The sequence below is a fragment of the Microtus pennsylvanicus genome, chromosome 1 (genome assembly GCF_037038515.1).
Source record: "Microtus pennsylvanicus isolate mMicPen1 chromosome 1, mMicPen1.hap1, whole genome shotgun sequence".
Classification (NCBI taxonomy): Eukaryota; Metazoa; Chordata; class Mammalia; order Rodentia; family Cricetidae; genus Microtus; species Microtus pennsylvanicus.
In genome coordinates this window covers 168,639,055-168,666,849 of record NC_134579.1, presented here as the reverse complement: position 1 = coordinate 168,666,849, position 27,795 = coordinate 168,639,055, and the positions used below count along the sequence as shown (strand labels likewise).

The 27,795-nt window shown below is 41.0% G+C and overlaps 1 protein-coding gene across 2 annotated transcripts in view; it reads left to right on the top strand.

Annotated features, from left to right (window-relative positions):
• Window positions 1–27,795, top strand: part of Lama4 (laminin subunit alpha 4) — a 151,505-nt gene that overhangs the window by 91,917 nt on the left and 31,793 nt on the right. For both annotated transcript variants that reach the window (XM_075945457.1, XM_075945449.1), the window contains exons 14-24: window positions 73–214; window positions 1,109–1,205; window positions 6,179–6,295; window positions 8,797–8,976; window positions 17,279–17,418; window positions 20,047–20,226; window positions 20,858–21,003; window positions 21,724–21,886; window positions 22,818–22,951; window positions 24,123–24,294; window positions 27,081–27,212. In XM_075945457.1, coding sequence (XP_075801572.1) covers window positions 73–214; window positions 1,109–1,205; window positions 6,179–6,295; window positions 8,797–8,976; window positions 17,279–17,418; window positions 20,047–20,226; window positions 20,858–21,003; window positions 21,724–21,886; window positions 22,818–22,951; window positions 24,123–24,294; window positions 27,081–27,212 — 1,603 coding nt within the window. The remainder of the gene's footprint in view (window positions 1–72; window positions 215–1,108; window positions 1,206–6,178; window positions 6,296–8,796; window positions 8,977–17,278; window positions 17,419–20,046; window positions 20,227–20,857; window positions 21,004–21,723; window positions 21,887–22,817; window positions 22,952–24,122; window positions 24,295–27,080; window positions 27,213–27,795) is intronic.

The window sequence follows — 27,795 nt, the reverse complement described above, 5'->3', positions numbered from 1 at the left end:
CTAGATGACCTGAGTGGGACCCCATTTCCTACAGAAGTAAGAAGCAAAAGTGACAAATGCGTTTATTAACAGAAATTTGCACAGTTCAGACATGAACGGACTGGTGCAGAAGGCTTTGGATGCATCGAATGTCTATGAAAATATTGCCAATTATGTCAGCGAAGCCAATGAAACAGCAGCACTTGCTCTGAATATCACCGATCGGATTTATGACGTGAGTGTTCCTTTACCTCAGGGTTTGTTGGTTTATGGCCTCACCTCACTCTGGTTTTTCTTCTCTCTCTTGTTTTATTAACAGATTCCTATGGTCTTTCTTGTTTTTTATGCAAAAAGCATCATTATGCCTTGCTCTTATTTGCTACTGTACTTCCTTCTCCTTATTCACTAAACAGTCCCCTTCTGCTTTTGTGTGTGTGTGTGTGTATGTGTTAGAACATACATGCATAATACATTATACATAGTATAATATACATTAATGTGTGTTTCATGTATATGTGTGTGTGAATATATATCTTTGTTTTCTAACATCATCCCTTAACCCCTGACCTTTCGATGAAAAATTAAAATGTCAGAAAGGTCAGGAGCACTAAGAAGCAAGAATCGTGTGCCACACATAAGACTTGGGTTTGCAAGTTCATCGGCTGAGCACCGTTAGCAAATCCGAGTTCCTTGGCAGGTGCTGTTTTTGTTCTCTGACTGTTCTGTGTGTCTTCTTCCTTTTTGCCAAAGTCTCCAAAGAAAACATTTTTAGGCTAGTGTCTTGTGATGCAGAAGATGTCTTAGGATGCATCCCTCTTTTTCTAGTTTCCTCTCAATTCAAAATTATTTATCCGGTGCTTTCTTTATGAGAGCACTTAGTTCAAGCCTTGGCCAAAGCCTTCTCCTACTTGGCTGAGTTGTCCTAGGGTAGGGACAGGGACTTACTTTGGAAATGCCAAGACCTTGTTCTCTCCTCTCTGTGTTCCTTCTTGATTCTAAGCTATGGAAGTGAAGCTGTGTGAATTTTGCTTGGAATTTAGCAGATAAATTATTTCACTTAAATCCGAAAACTGTAAAAAGCTGGCGTTTCTCCAACTGTTTTTACCCACTCTCACCACTTGTTTCGTAGGCTGTGAGCGGAATTGACACTCAGATCATTTACCATAAGGATGAAAGTGACAACCTTCTCAATCAAGCGAGACAGCTGCAAGCAAAGGCGGATTCTAGTAAGAAGCTCATGTTCTCCTCCTCCTACCACACAGCCACCTTTGACAAACATAGACCGATTTCTAAAGCCGAGGCTGAAGGAGGAAATAATGTTTCACTAAACGCAGCAGTACTTTAGAATCAAGTTACAAAACAGCAGACTTGATATTTCAAAGAAAATAATGATTGAAAAACCCCTTCCATGTGGAAAACTACATGGAAACATATATGTAGTCAACATACGGTGGAAACTCATATTAATCAAATGAGCTGGATGATAGAAACATTATAATACTGATATTCAAGGAGATAAAATCATAAAATATACTAAACACTAAAACGATGTTGCCCATAATCCAGAAACCTTCACATTTTTACAGTGAAGGGAGGCATTGCCACTGTGAGAGCTGACTTAATACGTCATCCCCACGAATGTCGATTAGGATGATGGGAAATGTCATCCCTGTGAATGTCGATTAGGATGATGGGAAATGTCATCCCTGTGAATGTCGATTGGGATGATGGGAAATGTCATTCCTGTGAATGTCAATTGGGATGATGGGAAATGTCATCCCAGTGAGAGTCGAGTGGGATGTTGTGATTCCACAAGCCATCGCATTGGTCGGCTCTGCTACAGCTTGTTTGCCGCAGCAGATGGTTGTGGACAGCCCTAACAGACACATAGAAAGAAGCTTTCCCCACCACTGTGAAAGCCAGCACTCTGAGAGTGGAACGGAGAAAGACAGGAGTTAAACACCGCAGTCCCTGTAGAGCTCATGAGTGACTCCTACTAACAACTGAATGGGCCCAGGCTGCCATTAAGTGGTCCTCATTTCTGAGGTCATGGGATCATTCCTAAGGATATTTGAGCATTGACTAGGGAGTTGGAAAGCTCTTACCCAGCTGACTCTTAACTCTTGCCTGAAAATAAGCCAAGTTCAAAACAGAAAACTTCATGAAGCCTTATCAAAACAATTAATCTCAAGTCAACCATGCGTTATCTTTTTGTCCTCTTCCGAAAAAAAAAATTTTATAGAGACATGACCACACTTTGATTTTCATATTCTGAATGCTGAGTACCACAAGGCAACTGCTCTCTTATGCATTCTAGGTAGACAAAAGTAACAAGGACACTATTCATTTTTTTCTGTCCTAATTTATCACATAATTTATATTAATGTCTTATAGCACTAATTCTGAATATGCTTTATGGAAATTATGAGAATAGTAGGAATATAAGCAGTAAAGTATTAGGATTTTTGTTTTGTTTTTCGAGACAGGGTTTCTCTGTGTAACAGCCTGACTATCCTAGAACTTGCTCTAGACCAGACTGGTCCTTTTTTTTTTTCGTTTTTTTATTTATTTTTTTTCTTTTTTTTTATTGATAAAAGGAGAATAAAGAAAAGACAAAAAAAAAAAACAAATTTCCACCTCCTCCCAGCCTCCCATTTCCCTCCCCCTCCTCCCACTCTTCTCCCCCTCCTCCCACTCTTCTCCCCCTCCTCCCACTCTTCTCCCCCTCCTCCCACTCCTCTCCCCTTCCCCCCACATTTCTCCCCCTCCCTCTCCAGTCCAAAGAGCAGTCAGGGTTCCCTGCCCTGTGGTAAGTCCTAGGTCCTCCCCCCTCCGTCCATATCTAGGAAGGTGAACATCCAGACTGGCTAGGCTCCCACCAAGCCAGCAGATTGCGTAGGATCAAAACCCCGTGCCATTGTCCTTGGCTTCTCATCAGCCCTCATTGTTCGCCATGTTCAGAGAGTCCAGTTTTATCCCATGCTTTTTTGGTAACAGTCCAGCTGGCCTTGGTGAGCTCCCAGTAGATCAGCTCCACTGTCTCAGTGGGTGGATGCACCCCTCGTGGTCCCGACTTCTTTGCTCATGTTCTCCGTCCTTCTGCTCCTCGTTGGGACTTTGGGAGCTCAGTCCAGTGCTCCAGTGTGGGTCTCTGTCTCTATCTCCATTCATCGCCAGATCACTAGAGTACTACTCAGCGGTAAAAAAAAAATGACTTCTCGAATTTTGCATGCAAATGGATGGAAATAGAAAACACTATCCTGAGTGAGGTATCCCAGACCCAAAAAGATGAGCATGGGATGTATTCACTCATAATTGGTTTCTAGCCATAAATAGGGGCCACGGAGTCTACAATAGGCGAATCTAAAGAAGCTAAGTAAGAAGGTGAACCCAAGGAAAAACATATAGTTATCCTCTTGGATAAGGGAAGTAGACAAAATTGCCGGGGAGAAAAGTGGGATGTTGGGGGTGGGGTGGGATGGGGGTAAGGGGAGATGGGGAGAGAAAAGGTAGAAGGGAAGGAGGGGGGACTTGGGGAAACAGGAGGATCGGGATAAAGGAAGGTTGGATAAGGGAGCACGGAACCACAATTCTTAGTTTAGGAACCCAATTTAGGGGGGGCAGGAGACTTGACCCTAGAGGGGCTCCCAGGTGCCCAAGCTGAGGTCCCCAGTTAGTTCCTTGGGCAGCTGAGGATAGGGAACCTGAAATGACCCTATCCTATAGCAATACTGATGAATATCTTGCATATCATCCCAGACTGGTCTTAAACTCACAGAGTTCACCTGCCTCTGCCTCCCAAGTGTTGGGATTGAAGGTGTGTGGTACTACCACCACTCGGCAAGATTAGGATGATGATAACAGCAATTTTAAAAACTAAATGCTGCCAAATCTGTGAACTGCTTTTGTTTCTTGCGTGGGGAGGGCCAGCATATAGAAATCCTTATCTAGCCCCAAACAGATTCTCCTCTTATTTTTATCAAGTCCCAGATATAGAGTTAAATAAAACAGCATTTAATACAGTCACAGGCCCAAAACCAAAAGCTGAAATTGCTCATATATTGTCATGTATCTGAAAACAGAAACTTTAAAAAATGGGAAGGGAAGTTCACTGTCACTAAAAAGGTACGTTAAGTCACTCTTGGAAGGCTGAGACACCTAGAGGAGGTGAGTAAGTGCTTGTTCCTGGTTACACTGTGCTTGGTGACGTAAAACAGTGGGGCCCACCTTGTCTATGCGCACTATACAGAGCAGTACACAATCCTACAACATGGGCACTAGAAGTGACCATGCCCTGTGTGGGTGCCACTGAAGGAAACTGAGGAAGAAGAAGCAAGACAGCCAGTTTGCTATTAGTCAAATAGCATAAATTCCCTGGCGCTTCAGAAGTAAGCCAAACTCAAACCCAAACAGTTACTGGGAAAGCCGGTCTTCCATTCAGATAAGGAGATACAGCTTCATGACCTGCTAGGATTTGCTCAGGAATAACTCCAGTTTGGGAACCATGTCCAGGGCATACTTTCAAAGGAAAAAAGACTATCACAGATGAATTGCAGAGAATAGATGATCTGGTAGAGCAATATACACATACAGGTACATACAGGTATGTTGTCGGTTAGCTCAGAAATTAAAACTCTCCCACAAAGAAGTCTCCAGGCTCCCAGTGAATTCTTTCTAAATTTTAGAGAAGAACCAGCATCACTTTTATACAAACAACACTTCCAAATGATAGCAAAAGAAATATTCTCCATCTTGTTCTATGAACTCCAGAAATATGTATATGTCAAAACCTCAGGAAGACATAGAAACGGGTGAAATGCAAGACAAATTCTCTTGCGGATGCAAAAGTTCTGATCAGCCCAGGTATGGTGGCTCGTGCCTGTAATCCCAGCTTTCTGGGACTACTGAGGCAGGAGGCTGGCTACAAGGTCAAGGGCAGCTTAGGCTAGCTCAAAACAATAAATAAGAGATATTAGCAAGTCAAATCTAACATGAATTGAAATGATAGCATATGGTGAACGGCATAAATTCATTACAGGATTTCAAACATAGTTTAGCATTTAAAATATTACCACATTGACAGACTATTGGAGAATGTTAATACAGTCATCTCCCTATACACAGGAAATACTTTTAACTTTAAAAATTTTTCGTATATAATTTGGTCATATTCTTCCCCCTCCTCCCAGATCACCCCTACCTACCCACTTCACTCCATAAATAAAACAGCACCCATCCAATATTCTTAAACTCTTAGTAAGCAACAAACAGAAGGAAATTTCCATAATCTAATAAAGAATAATAAAATAATATTCATTAAACACATCCATAATAAAATATTAAAGTACTTTTTCAATGAGACTGCGAGCAAAACCAGTATATCCCCATTACCAATTCTAAATAGAATACCTAAGTAAAAGTTTAAAAAATAATAGACATAATATTCACTGGGGGAAAGACTGAACTCTGTGAAAAGGACGATTCTACAACACAAATCTGTAGGTGCAATACAGTGATGGTTGAGACACTGTAAACACTGTGGATATACAGATAGAGTAATTCTGGAATTTCCTTGAGAAGAGAGGAAATGCCAGTAGCTAATCTTGAAAAGTAAGAACAAAATATCTAAACAATAGCATATGTGAGCAACACCGAGTGGTTGCATTTATATATTTATATGTGTGTAAACATGTAACAGCATAATCAAAGAAAAAGAAAACAATAGAGAGAATGCATGAAATAAGGAGGGCTTAGAGGAAGAGGAAGGTGCGGAGGGGCCAGGAAATAATAATAAGGGACTCAAGATGATTAAAGTATATTATATACATGTGTGAAATGTCATAATGAAACCTATTGTTTTATGTAAATGGTAAATGCTAATGAAAATGGAAAAAGATGGCAAGATTTATAACTTTACAGATACCAAAACAGACATACAAATGATTTTAGAAATAATTTGTCATATTGTGGGGGGAAATTTATAACCTTCACTCACGCACACACATACACACACACAAGCTGTCTGCTGTCTTGCACCTCTGATTCTAAATGCCATTTTCCAGAACAGACCGTCCGTTTCTAGAGTGCTAGATTATTGCATATGCGTCCACCATACAAGTCAGAACTTAGCTTGTTGGGAGGGAGACATCTTCCAGGCATCGTGGACCTCCTGATGCTTTTCTCTGCTTCTTCTCCACAGGCAATGATGAAGCGGTGGCTGACACCAGCAGGAGGATGGGAGGAGCCCTGTGGAGGAAGGGAGCCCTCAGAGACAGGCTGAATGATGCTGTCAAGCAACTGCAGGCGGCAGAGCGAGGTAAGGATCCAGAACTTCAAGGTCCTGCGTGTGTGTCCACTGGTGGAAAACAACCTTGCAAGGGGAGATGAGGTGATTGCTTAGTCAACAATTATGGACATGCAATCAATTTCATACAGTAGGATTTTCGTTCTCCTATAACAACAACAATGTTCATTGCTATCCAAAATCTATCCTTCAAAAAAAAAAGCTGTAACCGTATCACACAGAGATGAGCATTATTAAGTGAAAAGTGTTTTCTTCCAGTCTTTACTCTGTGCCTACATGCATGTGTCCACATGTGTCTAAGTAGGAGTGGGCTGTTTCTACCTCTTGGTGTCTCTCCTGTGAACATCCAGCCTTTCTAACAGTGTGCCCTAATTTGGTTAGTGGATTTCTCCGGCCCCCACCCTAAACAGCATCCTTCTGTTAGGTGTCAAGTTATTCTTATCAAATGAGCAGGGAGATCGATGCACCAAAAAGAGAAACGAGAGTGCTTCTCTCGCCTAACCTGGGACTCTAGTGGTGTCTTGAAAAGCTGTGATTGGAAGCAGGCATGTCTCCCTAGGCAGAGCAGAAGTTAAGACCATGTTACTGGTTATGGGAATTTTTGCTGAAATGGGCTGGCCTTGGAGCCCAGAGGTCTGGCCAGGAGAGTGTGCCTGCACTGAGAATCCTTTCAGAGATACTGATGCCTGTTGGGCTCTGGGCTCTGGAGAGGAGTGTCACTATTTACCTTCCAGCTGAAGAGAACCCTGAGGGTTGCCAGGGCCTGGGTACAGCGACCAGGAGGAAAAGCTGATGTGGGAAGTCCTTCTGTCTATTTGTTGCTTTTATTGGTTAATGAATAAAGAAGCTGCTTTCAACCAATGGCTTAACAGAGTAAAGCCAGGCTAAAAAAGATATATAAAGAGAGAGTAAGTGGAGTCAGAGAGAAGTCATATAGCCGCTGTCCTAGACAGACACATCAGAACCTTGCCAGTAGGCCACGAACCTTATAGTAAAATATGAAATGGGTTAACCAAAGATATAAGAGCTAGCTAATAAGAGGCTAGAGTAGAGCTAACAGACCAAGCAGTGATTTAATTAATACAGTTTCTGTGTGGTTATTTCAGAGCTGAGCAGCCAGGAACAAACAAGCGGCCTTTTCAACAAAGAGCCAGGCTTCAAACCAGTGCAAACCAGCATTCAAATCCGAATCTAGAGCTTGAAAGATTAAACAAATGTTTCTTCACTTTAAAAAATTAAAAGTTACAACATCATCTAAGCAACTTCTAAGTATTTTTATTACAAAAGTAATACATTAACCTTATATAAAAAATATAAAAACACATATTATAGGGAAAAAAAGGAAAAATCACCTATAATCCCATCATCTAGATCAAATGTATTGTTGTAAATTTACATTATCATTATTTTAAATATGCAATAAGTTTTATCTGTGTGTATGTATATGTATGGTAGATTCATGCATGTGTGTGTGTGTGTGCATATGTTTGTATAAGCAGAGAGGGAGGGAGAGAGAGAGAAAACAAACATGCGTGCACTGGACAACTGTGCACTCTGAAAGTCAAACAACAACCACAAGTACAGGCCTTCATTGTCTACCTGGTTTACATCAAGGTCTCTCGTTCCTGAAACTCACTATGTGAACTGAGCTGGCCTTGAACTTGCCTCCTGCTTCTACCTCCAGACAACTGGGATTAGAGATGTTTCACTATACTTGGCTCTTCTGTCGTTTTTGCGAGGGAGGGTCTTGTTATATAGCTATGGCGGCCTAGACCTTACTATATATACCCTAGCAAGGTTGGCTCTAAACTTGTGTCAATCCTTGCTGCCAGCTGGACCACAGGCTTGCAGGGGCTCTTCTCTCTGCTTGCCGTCTTGCTGTGCAGAACTGGGTTTACTGATGTGTGCTACTCCAGCTGACTTCATGTGGGTTCTAGGGAATCCCAGACAAATTATGTAATCATTTCTTACTGAAAACCAGATTTTAACATTAAAGCTTTTCTAAAACTTGTTTTTCTTTTGAAAAAAAAACTTTTCTCATGAATTTACTTCTGAACTAAATGCAGCATCATTTTTATGCCAAGAGTCTTCCCCAAGAATTCCTCTTCTATAAAAGGAAGAGGTTTTTCAAGATGAAATTCAGATGTGAACATCATAGAAGATGCATTTTCTGTCACACTCTAACCAGACTGCTAACCTAAGGATGTACTCGTTTTCGATTTGGTTTGGTTTTTGTTGTTGTTGTTTGTTTTGTTTTAGTTTTTTTGTAATTTGCTTCTTAATGTTAAAACATTTTAAGTAAATATCTTGTACTACTTGAGACTGCATAGTCTCAACACACATATCAATGTTGTTTATCATATTCGAGTTCATTCAACCGACAACACAGTTGTCCCGGATGTAAAGTCTTAGTCTTCTCTCACAACCCAAAATTTGAGGTCTGTTTCACTCCAGTGTTTGAACTGATGTCAGTGCTCTCCAGTGAAGGGGATGTCCCTCTGCTCTCTGTGCAGGGGATGCCCAGCAGCGCCTGGACCAGTCCAAGCTGGTCATCGAGGAAGCTAACAGGACGACGATGGCTGTCCAAGAGGTCACCACGCCAATGGCCAGCAACATCAGCAACTGGTCCCAGAACCTTCAGACGTTTGACTCTTCTGCATACAACACTGCAGTGGCCTCTGCTCGGGACGCAGGTACCTCTTCATAAGCTTCACAAGAATTGGCCATTAAACTCTACACAACTCTTCATGACAAACAGGGTGCTCCATTTGCATTTTAGGTTGGAATGTTGCAGAAACCAGTTTAGAAAAAGAGAAGCATGTCGCTCAGTCCGTCTATGTACTTATCTACAGTTAGATTTATCTAGATTCTAGACAGGTACAGACCAACATGAAATATATGTAAATATCACATAAATTTACAGATAGATACACTTATAGAAGTAAATCAATTAGTTAAATTGATGGAGTAGTTTGTGTTGTGTGGCAGCAATTGTAATGGTAGCAAATTATCTTTATTGACGTAAGGCTGATCCTTTAGCATAAAAGTTTAATCAAATGTTGGAGTAAATAATTTCAGCAAAACACTGGTCTACTGTGAGAGGGAAAATAGCAATTGGTGTTGATTTCACTATCCGCCATTTGGATTCTGCTCATTTAAGGGGGAAAGATTATTATGAATACCAACAGTGTGTTGGCCAGTTCACATATACGATTTTACAGCAATGAAAATGAAATATATGAATGTCTACCTAATGTAGTTTTGTATGTATAGTTAAAGATCACATGATAGCAGAGGACACAATTCTCCATTCTCGCGTTTTTGTTCAGATTCTTCATAAAGCTCTCAGATAGCAGTGTCTACCAGTGTCATGACAAATCGTGACTGGTCACCAATCTTAGTCATTCTCCACAACCCAATCTCCATCTGAGCCAAAAATAGTCGTCAGCCCACACCTGATCTGTAAGTTGCTAGCAATGCTACCCCAACTTACAAAGACCGATTACCGTAAGAGGAATATAACTCTTTTATATTATTTCCCATGAGTATTCATAACACATCCAAATAACCATTTTCCCAATCACATTGTTTTTTTGTTGTTGTTTTTTGGGGTTTTTTGTGTTTTGTTTTGGTTTGGTTTGGTTTTGGTTTTGGTTTTTCGAGACAGGGTTTCTCTGTAGCTTTGGAGCCTGTCCTGGAACTAGCTCTTGTAGACCAGGCTGGCCCCAAACTCACGGAGATCCGCCTGCCTCTTCCTCCTGCATGCTGGGATTAAAGGCGTGCGCCACCACTGCCCAGCTCCGATCACGTTTTAATTTTTAACCTTTAAAAGATTTGTCTAGTTTGATAGTAGAGCACTTTCCTAGAGTTTGTAAAGCCCTGATTTGATCTCCAACATGGGTGGGGAGGCGGTATTAATCAGTATTTTCGTGCATCAAAACATTGCCCTGGCAATATTTTCTGTATCTGTATTAAAATTATTTTCATCTTTTGTCATTTGTCCTATCAAGTTATTGCGATAAGCATCCAAGGACAGTACCAACTGAAATTGTCTCAAGTTGTTGTGTTTTTCTCAAATAGTAACTTGTGGTTTTAAAAAAGGATGTTAAACACTGTAGCATAATGTAAAAGACTTTAGAAAGAGTATCAGCCCGTATACTAGACCTGTGGCGCCTATGCTGTATGATTAAAGAAACATCTGTATGTCGGCCATGGAGCCTGCCCTTTAGAATGTACATTGTAAGTCAGCACACACCTCGTCCCATTTTACAAATCAATATGTGCTCTAAATGTCACAAAAACCAGTATGGATTGTGCTTTGAGCTCTACTGTTAATTCTGTAAGGTTGATAATTATGTCCAATAGATCAACCAGAGGTAATATGTTCTGTCTCTCACTCGATTCTTTTTTTTTTATTGATAAAAGGAGAATAAAGAAAAGAAAGAAAAGAAAAACAAATTTCCACCTCCTCCCAGCCTCCCATTTCCCTCCCCCTCCTCCCATTCTTCTCCCCCTCCTCCCACCCCTCTCCCTTTCCCCCCACTTTTCTCCCCCTCCCTCTCCAGTCCAAAGAGCAGTCAGGGTTCCCTGCCCTGTGGTAAGTCCTAGGTCCTCCCCCCTCCGTCCATATCTAGGAAGGTGAACATCCAAACTGGCTAGGCTCCCACCAAGCCAGTACATTGCGTAGGATCAAAACCGCGTGCCATTGTCCTTGGCGTCTCATCAGCCCTCATTGTTCGTCATGTTCAGAGAGTCCAGTTTTATCCCATGCTTTTTTTGGTAACAGTCCAGCTGGCCTTGGTGAGCTCCCGGTAGATCAGCTCCACTGTCTCAGTGGGTGGGTGCACCCCTCGTGGTCCCGACTTCTTTGCTCATGTTCTTCCTCCTTCTGCTCCTCCTTGGGACCTTGGGAGCTCTATCCAGTGTTCCAGTGTGGGTCTCTGTCTATCTCCATCCATCGCCAGATGAAAGTTCTAGGATGATATGCATGATATTCGTCAGTATTGCTCTAGGATAGGGTCATTTCAGGTTCCCTATCCTCAGCTGCCCAAGGAACTAACTGGGGGCCTCAGCTTGGGCACCTGGGAGCCCCTCTAGGGTCAAGTCTCCTGCCCATCCTAAAGTGGGTCCTTTAACTAAGAAATGGGGTTCCGTGCTCCCCTATCCAACCTTCCTTTATCCCGATCCTCCTGTTTCCCCAAGTCCCCCCTCCTTTCCTTCTACCTTTTCTCTCCCCATCTCCCCTTACCCCCATCCCACCCCACCCCCAACATCCCACTTTTCTCCCCGGCAATTTTGTCTACTTCCCTTATCCAAGAGGATAACTATATGTTTTTCCTTGGGTTCACCTTCTTACTTAGCTTCTTTAGATTCGCCTATTGTAGACTCCGTGACCCCTATTTATGGCTAGAAACCAATTATGAGTGAATACATCCCATGTTCTTCTTTTTGGGTCTGGGATACCTCACTCAGGATAGTGTTTTCTATTTCCATCCATTTGCATGCAAAATTCGAGAAGTCATTGTTTTTTACCGCAGCGTAGTACTCTAATGTGTATATATTCCATACTTTCTTCATCCATTCTTCCATTGAAGGGCATCTAGGTTGTTTCCAGGTTCTGGCTATTACAAATAATACTGCTATGAACATAGTTGAACAAATGCTTTTGACATATGATAGAGCATCTCTTGGGTAAATTCCCAAGAGTGGTATTGCTGGGTCGAGGGGTAGGTTGATCCCGAATTTCCTGAGAAACCGAAACACTGACTTCCACGGTGGTTGCACAAGATTGCATTCCCACCAGCAATGGATGAGTGTACCCCTTCCTCCACAGCCTCTCCAGCAAAGGCTATCCTTGGTGTTTTTGACTTTAGCCATTCTGACAGGTGTAAGATGATATCTCAAAGTTGTTTTGATTTGCATTTCCCTGATTGCTAAGGAGATTGAGCACGACCTTAAGTGTCTTTCGGCCATTTGAACTTCTTCTGTTGAGAATTCTCTGTTCAGTTCAGTGCCCCATTTTTTAATTGGGTTAATTAGCCTTTTAAAGTCTAGTTTCTTGAGTTCTCTATATATTTTGGAGATCAGACCTTTGTCTGTTGTGGGGTTGGTGAAGATCTTCTCCCAGTCAGTAGGTTGCCTTTGTGTCTTAGTGACAGTGTCCTTTGCTTTACAGAAGCTTCTCAGTTTTAGTAGGTCCCATTTATTCAATGTTGCCCTTAATGTCTGTGCTTCTGGGGTTATACCTAAGAAGCGATCACCTGTGCCATCTGTTGTAGGGTATTTCCCACTTTCTCTTCTATCAGGTTCAGTGTTTTCGGGCTGATATTGAGGTCTTTAATCCATTTGGACTTGAGTTTTGTGCACAGTGATAGATATGGGTCTATTTTCATTCTTCTACAGGTTGACATCCAGTTGTGCCAGCACCATTTGTTGAAGATGCTTTCTTTCTTCCATTGTATACTTTTAGCTCCTTTATCGAAAATGAGGTGTTCATAGGTTTGTGGGATTAAATCCGGGTCTTCTATACGATTCCATTGGTCGACTTCTCTGTTTTTATGCCAGTACCACCCTGTTTTCATTACTGTAGCTCTGTAATAGAGTTTGAAGTCAGGGATGGTAATGCCTCCAGACAATCCTTTATTGTATAGGATTGTTTTGGCTATCCTGGGTTTTTTGTTTTTCCATATAAAGTTGATTATTGTCCTCTCCAGATCTGTGAAGAATTTTGATGGGATCTTGATGGGGATTGCATTGAATCTATAAATTGCCTTTGGTAGAGTTGCCATTTTTACTATGTTGATCCTCCCAATCCAAGAGCAAGGGATGTCCATCCATTTTTTGGTATCCTCCTCAATTTCTTTCTTCAATGCCTTAAAGTTCTTGTCAAATAGATCTTTCACTTCCTTGGTTAGATTTACCCCAAGATATTTTATGCTGTTTGTGGCTATCGTGAATGGAGAAGCTTCTCTGATTTCCCTCTCTGCTTCCATATCCTTTGTGTATAAGAGGGCGACTGATTTTTTGGAGTTGATCTTGTATCCTGCCACATTACTAAAGCTGTTTACCAGCTTTATGAGTTCTTTGGTGGAGTTTTGGGGGTCGCTTATGTACACTATCATATTATCTGCGAATAACGAAAGTTTAACTTCTTCCTTTCCAATTCGAATCCCCTTGATCCCATTATGTTGTCTTATTGCTATTGCTAGAACTTCCAGTACTATATTAAAGAGGTATGGCGAAAGTGGACAGCCTTGTCGTGTTCCTGAGTTAAGCGGGATGGCTTTGAGTTTCTCTCCGTTTAATTTGATGTTAGCTGTCAGTTTGCTGTATATAGCTTTTATTATATTTAGGTATGACCCCTGTATCCCTAATCTCTCCAAGACTTTTAACATAAATGGATGTTGAATTTTGTCAAATGCTTTTTCAGCATCTAATGAAATGATCATATGGTTTTTTTCGTTCAGTTTATTTATATGCTGGATTACATTGATAGATTTTCGTATGTTGAACCAGCCCTGCATCTCAGGAATGAAGCCTACTTGATCATAGTGTATAATTTTTCGGATGTGTTCTTGGATTTGGTTTGCCAGTATTTTGTTGAGGATTTTTGCGTCGATATTCATGAGTGAGATCGGCCTGTAATTCTCTTTCCTGGTTGAGTCTTTGTGTGGTTTTGGTATCAGAGTAACTGTAGCTTCATAAAAGGAATTTGGTAATGACCCTTCTGTTTCTATATTGTGGAATACATTGAGGAGTATAGGAATTAGGTCTTCTTGGAAGTTCTGGTAGAATTCCGCATTGAACCCATCTGGCCCTGGGCTTTTTTTGGTAGGGAGGTTTTTGATAACAGCTTCCAATTCTTCGCGACTTACAGGTCTGTTTAGATTGTTCACCTGGTCCTGGTTTAATTTTGGTAAATGGTATTTAATTAAAAAAGTGTCCATTTCTTTTACATTTTCCAGTTTAGTGGCATACAGGCTTTTGTAGTAAGATCTAATGACTCTCTGAATTTCCTCTGTATTTGTGGTTATGTCCCCCTTTTCATTCCTGATCTTATTAATTTGCGTGTTCTCTCTCTGCCGTTTGGATTAGTTTGGATAGGGGTTTCTCAATCTTGTTGATTTTCTCCAGGAACCAGCTTTTTGTTTCATTGATTCTTTGTATTGTTTTCTGTGTTTCTATTTTGTTGATTTCAGCCCTCAGTTTGATTATTTCCAATCTTCTACTCCTCCTAGGTGAGTCTGCTTCTTTTTTTTCTAGAGCTTTCAGGTGGGCTGTTAAGTCTTCAATATGTGCTTTCTCTGTTTTCTTTAAGTGGGCACTTAGTGCGATGAACTTTCCTCTTAGCACTGCTTTCCTAGTGTCCCATAAGTTTGAGTATGTTGTTTCTTTATTTTCATTGAATTCAAGGAAGACTTTAATTTCTTTCTTTATTTCTTCCTTAATCCAGGTATGGTTCAGTAGTTGACTGTTCAGTTTCCATGAGTTTGTAGGCTTTCTGGGGGTAGCATTGTTGTTGAATTCTAACTTTAATCCATGGTGATCTGATAAGACGCAGGTGGTTACTAATATTTTTTTGTAACTGTGTAAGTTAGCTTTGCTACCGAGTATGTGGTCAATTTTCGAGAAGGTTCCATGAGCTGCAGAGAAGAAGGTATATTCTTTCCTGTTCGGGTGGAATAATCTATAGATGTCTGTTAAGTCCATTTGCTTCATTACCTCCATTAATTCTCTAATTTCTCTGTTAGGTTTCTGTTTGATTAACCTGTCCATTGGTGAGAGAGGAGTGTTGAAGTCTCCTACTATTAGTGTGTGTGGTTTGATGGCTGCCTTGAGTGTTAGTAATGTTTCTTTTACATACGTGGGTGCTTTTATATTAGGGGCGTAGATATTCAGAATTGAGACTTCATCCTGATGAATTGTTCCTGTTATGAGTATAAAATGTCCCTCTCCATCTCTTCTGATTGATTTAAGTTTGAAGTCAACTTTGTTAGAAATTAGTATGGCCACACCTGCTTGTTTCTTAGGTCCATTTGCTTGATAGGCCTTTTCCCAGCCCTTTACTCTGAGTAGGTGCCTGTCTTTGTGGTTGAGGTGTGTTTCTTGTAGACAGCAGAATGTTGGATCCTGTTTTCGTATCCAATCCCTTAGTCTGTGCCTTTTTATAGGTGAGTTGAGCCCATTGATATTAAGTGATATTAATGACCAGTGGTTGTTAACTCCGGTCACTTTTTTAGTAGTAGGGTTTGTGTGTTTCCCTTCTTTGAGATGCGCTGGTGAAAGGTCTCTAGATGACTGAGTTATTGTGGGCATTGTTGGACTCCTTGGTTAGTGATTTTCCTTCTATAATTTTCTGTAAGGCTGGATTTGTGGCTACGTATTGTTTAAATTTGTTTTTATCCTGGAAAATTTTGTTTTCTCCATTTATAGTGAACGAAAGCTTGGCTGGATATAGTAGTCTGGGCTTGCATCCATGATCTCTTAGTTTTTGCAGTACATCTATCCAGGACCTTCTGGCTTTCATGGTTTCCATAGAGAAGTCAGGTGTAAGTCTGATAGGTTTACCTTTATAAGTAACTTGGCCTTTTTCCTTTGCGGCTCTTAATATTCTTTCTTTATTCTGTATATTTTGTGTTTTGATTATTATATGGCGAGGGGATGTTTTCTTTTGATCCAGCCTATTTGGTGTTCTGTATGCTTCTTGAACCTTCATAGGTACCTCTTTCTTCAGATTGGGAAAGTTTTCTTCTATAATTTTATTAAGTATATTTTCTGTACCGTTGAGCTGCACTTCTTCTCCTTCTTCTACTCCAATTATTCTTAGGTTTTGTCTTTTTATTGTGTCCCAAATTTCCTGAATGTTTTGTGATGAGAATTTGTTGGTTTTGCTGTTTTCTTTGATCAGTGTGTTTATTTTCTCTATGGTATCTTCAGTGTCTGATATTCTCTCTTCTATCTCTTGTAATCTGTTGTTAGTACCTGTCTCTGTCATTCCTGTTCGTTTACCCAGATTTTCCATCTCCATTCTTCCCTCGGTTTGTGATTTCTTCATTGCTTCCATTTCATTCTTCATGTCTTGAACCACTTCCCTAACCTGTTTGATTGCTTTTTCTTGTTTCTCTTGGTTTTCTTGCGTGTCTTTGAGCGATTTATTCATTTCCTCTACCTTTTTGTTTGTAATCTCTAATTGTTTATGGCAGTTTTTCACCTCCTGTTTAAGGTCCTCTATTATTTTCATATAGTTAACTTTTGAGTCGATTTCTTCTATTTCTTCAGGAGTAGGGTGTACAATTCTTCTTATTTCGGGATCCCTGGTTTCTGGTGGTGTCATGTTGCCTTTCAGGTTGTTGGAGGAATTCTTGTATTGGCACCTTCCCATCTCTTCCTTCAAATGGAGCCAGGAGAGGCCTGGTCTCTTGGTCCAGTCTTTGCTGTGATTGACTCTCTGGGTATATCTCTTCAGTGTAGAAGTAGGAACCGTTCCCGACCCGATGGGATTACTCAGCAACCGTCCTGATGGGATTCCTCAGCAACTAAACAGGGCCGCCAGTAGCCCAATGATCCAGGGCCAACAGGATGAATGGAGCAAGGGGGGATGGTATCTAGGAGCGCGCAGGAAGCCTGGCGCCAGAGCTTAAGGTGCCCGGCTCCCTTACAGGGGACCCTGAGGCCTGCCCGGTAGGCAGGCACTCACCGCTCTGGGTGGGTCGCCTTAGTTTAGGAGCTTGAAACTGTACTTGAGCACTGGTCCTAGCATACAGCAGGGCAGGGTTGGGGAGGGGTGCTGGGGGGGCTGGGTCGTGCAAAAGAAAGACGGCCCTGCAGAAGGAGCTGGGGGAGGGGGTTTGTTCTCTCTTCCGGGACAGTCTGCCCCTGGATAGCACACACTCACCCATCCTGAAGGGATTCCTCAGCAACCGTCCTGATGGGAATCCCATCTCACTCGATTCTTAATATATAATTAATTCAAGTGACTCATTTTCCTCATTGCAGTGAGAAATCTCACAGAGGTTGTCCCCCAGCTCCTGGATCAGCTTCGTACCGTTGAGCAGAAGCGGCCTGCAAGCAATGTTTCTGCCAGCATCCAGAGGATCCGAGAGCTCATTGCTCAGACCAGGAGCGTCGCCAGCAAGGTACGTGATGTGTTGAGTGATGTCATCAGTTACCTGGGAATCCTGGAAACATGACATTGAGCTCCGACTCCTTGGCAGCTCCTGAGGTCTGGCCCCTTCCTACGGGGTCATTTCTTACAGTCCCATGAGAAACATTGGAAAGTAAACCTGTGGGGGATGGGGGCACATGACTATAGTTCAAGCACCTGGAGGCAGCAGGTAGAGAATCACATCAAGTTCCAAGGCCAGCCTTGTCTACAGAGCAAATTCCCTGCCTCTGGGGCTACAGAACAAGTTCACATCTCAGGAAACATACACATAAAGAAATATATATATATATTTAGTAGACCAATTCTTAGTCCCAGCCTCAGAGCAAGGAAGGCTTGACACTTGCCATCTTTCAAGTTACTTGGTTCTCCTAGTGTGAAGCCAGAATCAACTGCAAAGAAGTCAAGTTAAACTTCAATAAAAAGATTCGATTCAATGTCATAACTATTCATTTTTAACAGATGTGCTAGCGCAGTTACTGTATGGAACAGCTTTGCCCATCTGTCCCACCGCTGCAAGACCTCTCTGGTAGGATGTGTATCCTGTGAAAGTTGTGTTGCACACTCTGCAGGCTTAACTGAGGAATCATGAATAGGAGAAACTGAAGCAAGGCACACGTCTGAGGCTCTGTTCCAGAGGAAACCGAGTCACAAGACACCTAGAGCCAGCGCTGTCGGGGCCAATGCCCACTCAGTTAACATTCTCACGTGGCAGAAGAGGACTTGTGCTTGGGCCTCTCTTTAATTTGTTTTAATTGATTTATAGATCAGCCTCATATTAACAAACAGATTATGTAATTTTTTTCTCAATTAAGAACTGCATCAAACAGAACATTCAGCCAAGGACTGGTAGAAACAAGAATGAGAAATCAGTTATTTTATAGTGCTGTGGATTATTCTTGGTAAACACATGCAGCTTTCAAATGCTATGTTAGACAGGGCCCTACCTTACAAATTATCTTATTTGGATACCTCCATGAATATTCCATGATAAATGATCTAAAACATATATCAAGAAATGGCATTTTAAACTAGGTGTGATGACACATGCCTGTAATCCCAGAATTTGGGAGGCTAAGACAGAGGGTTGTGGGTGTAAAGCCATCCTGAATTAATAAGAACTTTCCAGGTGAAACAGTAAGACTGTCTTGAAGACTAAAAAAGAAAGAGAGAAAGGAAGGAAGGAAGGAAGGAAGGAAGGAAGGAAGGAAGGAAGGGAGGAAGGAAGGAAGGAAGAGAGGAAGGAAGGAAGGAAGGAACAAGAAAGAAAGAGAGAGAGAGAAAGAAAGAAAAGAGGGGGGAGGAAGAGAGAGAGAGAGAGAGAGAGAGAGAGAGAGAGAGAGAAAGAAAGAAAGAAAGAAAGAAAGAAAGAAAGAAAGAAAGAAAGAAAAGGGATATTTTTAAGAACAGTTTTTGTTGGGGTTTTCTTGATTCTTGATGATGTTATTCAGTATTACTTAATTACTTATATGGAATATAATATTGGTTTCCTGGTCACCAAAAAAAGGTTATTTTCTAAAGAAAGACTGCCCAGCTACTGGACACTGAGCTCCGAAGTGAGATGTTTCTCTCTCTCTCTCTCTCTCTCTCACACACACACACACACACACACACACACACACACACACAGCCTTCTCAGACTCTTCCGTCCCACACACTGCTTGAGAATTTGTTGAGGTGTACTGATCTCTGCTCAGCTGACAGCAGGAAAGAGCTGTGCTCTAAGCGCTGAAGAACAGAATCTCACACTAGCTGAGTATCCACATCAGCCATATTGACATAAATAACATCTAATTGTTCAGAGAGGTTTGTACAGACAGCGTGGATATACACATTATCAAATGGCCCCAAAAATCTCTCGCAAATCAAATCAGCTCCTAGTGTCGTCTTGGGCCTCTGAGAAATGCGCTAAAAATGCTCTTTACCTTTCTGAGAAACATCCCGGGAAACGGTTTAAGGAAGTTCTTATTACAGCTGCTACAGGGAGAGAGCCAGGGCCTGGAAAGCGCTTGATCGTTAACCCCTTATTTCGGGGCAGCGTGTTCATTACATCGTTTTACAGAAGAACACTTACTGAGTGGCCTGGTCATTGAGTGAAATGGTCGGTGTGAGTGAGGGGCCATGCCGAGACCCTAACTGTGCCCGAGCGGTCAGGACGCTGCCCACCACTCTGTTCTACACTGCTTTTCCTCTGCCCTTGGGGAAAGAATTTCAGCAGCTTTTGTACCCGAGATGAGTTATACTTCTCCCAAACAAATAATTCTTCTGTGCCTTACGGAGTCACTGGGAACTGTAAGAGCAGTCAAGTGGCCCTTGATCTGGTTTAGTTCAGCAACCTGTGTGTACAGTTCCTGTACGGGTGACTGTGGGAGTCATGTCTACCATCCTTGGGTCTCCTCGGTCATCTGCTCTCTGCTCTCTTTGGTCCATTTCAGTCTAAAACTATCGCGTTGTAATCTGCCCTAACTTCTTCCTCTAACTGAGCGAGAACGTGTAAGTAAATAAAGGGATGGAGGCAAGTAGGGGTCCCTCCAGACACTATGGGAGAGCATTCCACCCCTCTTCTCGGAGCACTTTTAATGGAACAAGTTTGTCATTCCAGATCCAAGTCTCCATGATGTTTGATGGCCAGTCGGCCGTTGAAGTGCACCCCAAAGTCAGCGTGGATGACCTGAAGGCCTTCACATCCATCAGCTTGTACATGAAGCCTCCTGCGAAGCGGCCAGAGCAGGCTGGGAGCTGGATAGCGGATCAGTTTGTCCTCTACCTCGGGAGCAAAGATGTAAGAGCATAGCGGAGGCTTTAAAGGAGATAGTGTTGGCCTCTGCCTCGAACAAAAATGTCCAAAAGGGCAAACAAATTTCCACTGTGGTAGTAAGGGCCAGAAATCATTTCAATGGCAGGATGCAAGCTGGGATGGAAGAACAAGGGATCCCAGGAGTAGGGGGCATGTTTAGGGAATTGCTTCCTGGCGGCACCCCGTCTCTAACTTGAGAGAATCTGGACAAAGCATTTGAAAGGCCTTTGGAGTAACTATACCCTTTGTCAATGCTGAATCCTACTTAAAGATGCAGACAGACTGGCTTTGTCAAGGCACATGGTCCCTATGCTAACCTGACAATGCTGGCACACTTCCGGCAGTGATCGCGTTCCCATGAGCCTTCAATAGTTCTCCCCTCTCCTCACCCTCCCCCAACGTAGCAAGCACTTGGAGACATGGACAGCACACTCTGATGCAGTCCCAGGGAGGGTAGAAATGAGAGCAGATGCCAGGCAGTCTGGAAGGGCCCGAAGTTGCTTGTGTACAGCAGCTCTTCAGACCTATGATTGCACTTTGCAGAAACAAAACAGATCATATCGTCTGTGTGGAATATACTTATCAGTTTTATGTAAGTGATATCTTGATATTTCAGGCTCAAAAAGAGTACATGGGTCTCGCAATCAAAAATGATAACCTGGTATATGTTTATAATTTGGGGAACGAAGACGTGGAAATTCCCCTGGACTCCAAGCCTGTCAGCTCCTGGCCTGCTTACTTTAGTATCGTCAAGATTGAGAGGTAAGGTGAATCCATGACAAGTGGCTTATATGCGCATTTCCTTAGAAATCTATTTCTCTCTCTCTCTCTCTCTCTCTCTCTCTCTCTCTCTCTCTCTCTCGCTCGCTCGCTCGCTCACACACACACACACACACACACACACATAGTTTCTGTGGACGTAATAATTTTTCTTTCTTTTTCATCTTACTCTTTTTCTTCCACTATTCCTATATTTCTTCCCAAATACCTGAGTAAAACATAAATACCAGAAAAAATGATCACTTATAAAAATGATCACTGATTATTGGATGGCTTTACCTTGGCATAAGTTAAAATTTAAAATTACATCGCCCGTTTTCCTACTTTTTTTCCGTCGCAGATATTCTGTATGTGCGCAACACTGTGATACAATCAGACACCTGTTTTTTCTACTTAAACATGTCTTTAATTAATTTATAAAAAGCGTTACACTCTTCAATATATGACAAACATTTTAGGTCTTTCAAATGACCAGTAAGTAGAGCGTGACCCACTAGTTCATTTGACTACAATGGAGGTATGCCTAGGCTAGTTTAAATCTTTAAGAACCTGCCATACGTTCAGTGCCAGTACAAATTTGTGTTGCTTTTTTCTCACGGATCTGTTCTCTCAGTGGTAAGCTTTCATTAACATTTTGATATAATGAAAGTATTTTCTCCAAATGGCCAAGCTGAAGTGGATGCCAACCCTTTTTCTCACCAGGGTTGGGAAACATGGAAAGGTGTTCCTGACAGTGCCCAGTCTCAGTAGCACAGCTGAAGAGAAATTTATTAAGAAGGGCGGGTTGTCAGAAGACGACTCCTTGCTGGATCTGGCCCCCGAGGACACTGTGTTTTACGTGGGTGGGGTGCCTGCGAACTTCAAGGTAAGCTATGGAACTGGCTGGCTTGGTGCAAATCTGCAATGGCTCCTTTCCAAATGTATAAACCCCAGATCACTGGGGGGAGCAGGGGGTGGAGTCGGACACCACTTTAAGAGCTCAGTCCAATGGGTGCTCGAATTCTGGACCAGAATCTCTCTGTGAGTCTGGTATCTCAATCTAGTCTCTCCCACCCATATATGTGGTGTCTATTACTTTAAAGTTACAGCTGATGCTTGAAGATTAACTACTGTCATTTTGAAATCAAAAGTCTTCACAAAAAAAGATATTACAAAACCCCGCAATGTCGTAATAACGTCTTGTGATGTCATTTTGTAGTATCATGATGTAAAGGTAATCTGCGACTAGTATGTTGGTACCTTCAATTTTCACTGGCTTGGATCTAGATTTCAGCATGGCCCATGGCAGTTTCAGATACTCTTACCTGAAATATAGAAGCACAGTATAAAACATATGAGATGAGAAAAGCTAAGACCTGAGGGAGAACAGGAGACCCGACGAAGAGTGGATAAAGGAAAGGCCCAAGAAGATAAGAAGTCTGTATCAGGTCTTCCATCCAAAGACTGTTGCTTACAGTTGTAGGCACATTGTTGACCCTCTCTTGAAAATTATTCTGTCTTTGTATGAGATCAGAAAAACCCACCTCACAGAATCGGTGTGATAATTGGTTTCCATTGTGAGCTTGTTGTTTAAGGTGAGAAGTATACATAGCCCATACCCAATAAACACCGGTTCTCCACAAAGATAAGTGAAACCAACAAATAGCTGGGTTTTTTTTTTTTGATCTGGCATGCTGATGCAAAGGCTGGTGCTGAGGGATGTTCTTGTCAACGGGCGGGTCCCTCGGGTTCCTGTTCCACAGTGTCTGCATGAAGCATGACCTCAGGGGAATTGATCTTACTTCTCTGTCGCACAGCTCCCTGACAGCTTAAACCTGCCCAGCTACTCAGGCTGCCTGGAGCTGGCCACGCTGAACAATGATGTGATCAGTCTGTACAACTTCAAACACATCTATAATATGGATCCATCCAAGTCAGTGCCGTGCGCCAGGTAAGAGACCGTTAGGAGCGTGAATGCCTTTAGTAGTCAGGCAGGGCGGTGGACAGGACAAGCGTGTGCCATTGCACGGCTTCTCAAAACTTGTTTGGGAAAAGGATGTGTGAAGGTGTGTAAGTGCCAGGCCTGCAAAACACACTTCTGTTTTCCTCTGCCGCGGATGAGCTTTGCAGCATTGAAATTCTCCATATATATATGATGACATATACATATATGTGTATATATACTTGTATATATGTGAAGATGTTTAAATATATATATATTTGATTTAAGAGTCTAAGGTCAGAGGTTTCCTTGAAGACTTCTACTATCCTAGTGTGTAGGGTGGAGAGGAATGTCTGGGACCAGCCTCGACAAAAACACTTCATGCCAGGGTAGGGGCGTGGGGATTTAGAAATGTTAATAAAGAACATGAAGATGCATGAAAAATCATATAATGGAGAAACATAGAATAGTACCGGGGGGAGGGAGTTCCAGTGAGTACTGAAATCACCTATGTTTAATTTCCAATTGCTTAAAATACCCCTGACCCAAAATACCAAAAGGTAGGAGTAAGACGAAAAAACTGCACTAACATGATACAAGAAAATGAGCAGACCAGTTGAAGGTCATGGGCTATATCTATAGTTAGACATTCTGCTGCTAGAACAAAACAAGTCAAGCTCACTCCCTAGACCAAAACATTCTGTAGGCAAACCACTCCCTGGTGGAATTCAATGCTATCTCCTTAAGGGAATCGGAACCTCAGTTGGATCCTTAGACTTTAGTTTGAGGTAAAAACATATCTACTTCTATATTCCTGAAATACAAGGTCTATGTATTAGCCACACTTGCTTGAGAGAGCAGAAATCTCTGATTTAAATCTAGGTGGGACCTTTGTTTGAGGTAGAAACACAATAACTTTGAAGGAATCGAGGTAAGTTCAACCCCTCTGACATTTGGTCAAGATGGAAATAAGCTCACATTTTTGAGCCTCCACAGAAAAAATACTCATTTTAAAAAGTTCATTAGATTCATTATAAATACTTCATCTCTTCTCTGTGAACAACAGAGCTTCCCTTGCGTGCCATCAGGACAGGGAAAGATGTTCTGAGAATGGGATCAAAGGTCTCACTTGAGAAGCATAACCAAGCCTGTATTTGTGTGACCCTGTGCTCCATTTCAGGGATAAACTGGCCTTCACTCAGAGTCGAGCTGCCAGCTACTTCTTTGATGGCTCAAGTTACGCTGTGGTGAGAGACATCACAAGGAGAGGGAAATTTGGCCAGGTGACTCGCTTTGACATAGAAGTTCGGACACCAGCCGACAATGGCCTTGTGCTTCTGATGGTCAACGGGGTGAGTACAAATAGAAGTCCTCCTTATTCCCCTTTATTTATTTTCTTTGCTCTCTGATATTCATTTTTCTTGGAACTGCACCCCCACACACAAGGTTACACCTGTATGCCGTGCCATCAAAATGAATATCTAGTTCAGAAAGGAAAATTGGATTTATTTTTCTCCAGGGAAGTTATGACAGCATTAAATAGAAGCAGTCCTGGGATGCACTTCTCTACGTTCCAATTTCAATATATATTAAATATGCCCTTTCATAAGAAAAAACTTGGAAAAAATTCAGGACCAAGATATAGTATATATTAAGATATTTCTCCTTATACGTGCTATAGATGAGGCAAATGCAGACATAAGCATGTCATGAAACACTCAAAAGTCATAATAAAAATAATAAAACATATTAAATACAAATTTAAATATAAATATTTTAAATAAAATGTAATCTATTCTCATTTACTAATAATATAGAAACCTAAACTCACTAAAAATATCTTATTAATAATAATATTAGTGAGAATGATGTAATAAAATGTGCTAAGTATTTCTGAATTTCTTTTTTTACTCTTTGTGATACAGTGATTCAAGAATGACATCCTAATCCAGTTTTTTCATTACTGTTTTACTAACTGTCAGAACTAGATAGAATTCCTCCCCCAAATATGTGTGTATACATGTATATGTATACATGTATATACATATATATGAGACATATATTATTAGTTGTGTCTGCTAAATCATATACTTTTTCTCAAGTTTCCTGTTTTACCTGGCCCAGGTAACCTTAGCTATTTGGCTAGTTCATTTTCTGTCCCCATGTCAGGGCTTCTGAGCAAATCAAATATTATATTATCTTGGAAACTTTAGTAAAATTGCTCCAAATCACTAAACATCTTCTTTTAAAGATATTTTAACAGATTAGAAATCTTTTCTCATAAAAAAATATTTTGAAAGTACAAATATGACTTAATCCTGTGACCAGAAGCTGAAGCTTTTCACGAGATGATCAATTGTACTGTGATTTTGTGTGGCAATATAAAATCGCTGCTGCTTAAAATATAAATATATATTCCAAAGATTGGAAAATAGTACAGATGTAAAAGTATTTACAAAGAAAAAACACAAAATAAGAAACACAAATCGTATCAACTAATGGGATTTACTGTGGTGTTTGCATACACACACAAATCAGACATTGGTTATCGTTACCCACCTTTATTAGTACCACTCTCCCTCTCTAGAACCTGATGGGAGTTTTTCATAGGTTGTGCATTCATGTTTTCATCACCAAAGTCACTTAACAATAGAAAAATACTCCCAAAATGTTCTCAAACAACTATTTATCTATAGCATACTTTCCGAGAAAAAAAGGAGGAAGGGAGAGAGAGAGACCATGCTACTTCCTAATCCATTGTTATCATTCTCTTTATCTTGAGGTGACATATCAACTGTGTTTCTTGAAATAGCCAAGTTTCATGCTGCTTAAAGACATTCACCATTACATATAAAGTTGAGCAATTTCAAACAATACCTTTCATAACTAATAAAATGTCGTTTAAGTTGTCAGTATTGTCAAAACTTCACAGGAAGTAACCAGTATCCTGTCCCAAAATATTTGTATATTACTCCTCCTCTCAGTACAGAATGATTGTCAAAATTCTGGTTTTTAATAAATAAACCCCCACAAGGAGGACACCTTGGGCCCTTCAGTTCAGGAAGTCTGTGAAAGTCTGGTGCAACAATGAAGTGAAGACCCAGGGCCAATAATCTATATCAAAGATCACTTTCTTTCTATATTTCAGTTGGGTTTTTTTTTCTGGTGGAGTTTTTTTGGTTTGGGTTTTGTTTTTTCAAGACAAGTTTTTTCTGTGTAGCCCTGGCTGTCCTGGAACTCACTTTGTAAAATAGGTTGGCATCAAACTCAGAAATCTACCTGTCTCTGCCTCCCAAGTGCTGGGAGTAAAGGCATGCGCCACCATCACCCAGTTACTTCAGATTTTTTAAGGATGTAAATAAAAGTTAAGACCTTTTCCCCCAACCCCAGGGATTGTTTCCCATGTCAAGAAATAAACAAACTTCAAGAGATCACTTTGTATAGAATGAAGATTTTACCATGATACTTTATTTTTTAAATTTATTCAATTCTTGTATCTATGAATTATCTTCTGAAATGAGAAAACCCAACCAGCAAGTTATTTGACAGCTGCTGAATTATGTATATTCTTTAACATCATCTGGCCCAAGTACATTCTAATTGCATCTTCATTTATGCAAATCTAGTGGCTCAAAATAATACAGAAAAGATCTTCTTTTTCCTGTATCCGTATTGGTTGGCACTTTGGAGGAATTCTTTAGTCTACCTTGGAATGATTTTTCAGTATTACCAGTTTCATCCTCAAATGAATACAATTGTATCTTTGGGACTATTATATTTTTGAAAGTTGCTTAATGACCAGGCAGTTTAAAAAAAAAAGCGTGGTACTTTGTCTTGGAGAATTAAGGGTCAGTAACGTGACTTATTTTTCCATGCCTTGGTTTGTAGGGTAACATAAAAACAAAAGAAGATAGGTATTTTAAAGTTTGTCAAAATATTAGTGCTTTTAGTAATCTGTAAGAAATAAATGCTGATGGGAACATAATTGTCATTTTCCTTATTATAAGAATTTCATGAGACTATTCTTCAAGGAATTTCATTAATAAAGAATCTTAATATCATTTCTCAAACTCAGCTACATCTGCTCCACTGTCCTAACAGTGGATGCTCCTGTCTTACAGTTGCTTTCTCTCTGCAGAGCATGTTTTTCAGCCTGGAAATGCGCAATGGCTACCTACATGTGTTCTATGACTTTGGATTCAGCAACGGCCCCGTACATCTTGAAGACACATTGAAAAAAGCCAAGATTAATGATGCAAGATACCATGAGGTACTGTCATTGCACTTTGGGTGTGTTTGGGTTTTGACCCTTATATCTGTGTATCTGACCAGGTGGCCAAATACCATGAGCGGGATAGCAAATTATTATAGTCACATCTGAAGTACAGTTGATATGCCCTCATCTACTCTGCCCCAGGAAAACACGTGGTGGAATTTCTAACAAACGAGTCAGTAGAAGTCCCCTTGTCATTAAAAGGGGTTCATTGACCAAAAGTCTCTTATTAATCTTAAATGTCTTGATTACAATAACAGACTGACAAAATGCTGTGCGTATGTGTGTGTGTGTGGTCTGTTGAACATGTCAGGATTCAAATACATAGCCCTTATTATTTATACTTTGAGCCTCATTAATATAAAGAGGTAATATAAGTAAATACAAAATTTTCTCTTGAATTTGGTCTCTAGAATGTAGCCATGCTAGTGAGTACCTTCATGAAGAGGATCCCAGAAGTAGATTCATTAGTCTTCAACCATATTTATAGTCTGCAGAAAATATCCTTCTTCTACATCTTCAACTACTTTAACTACATAATTTAATAAGACATATAAAAGATGTAATGTCTCCTAAGTTG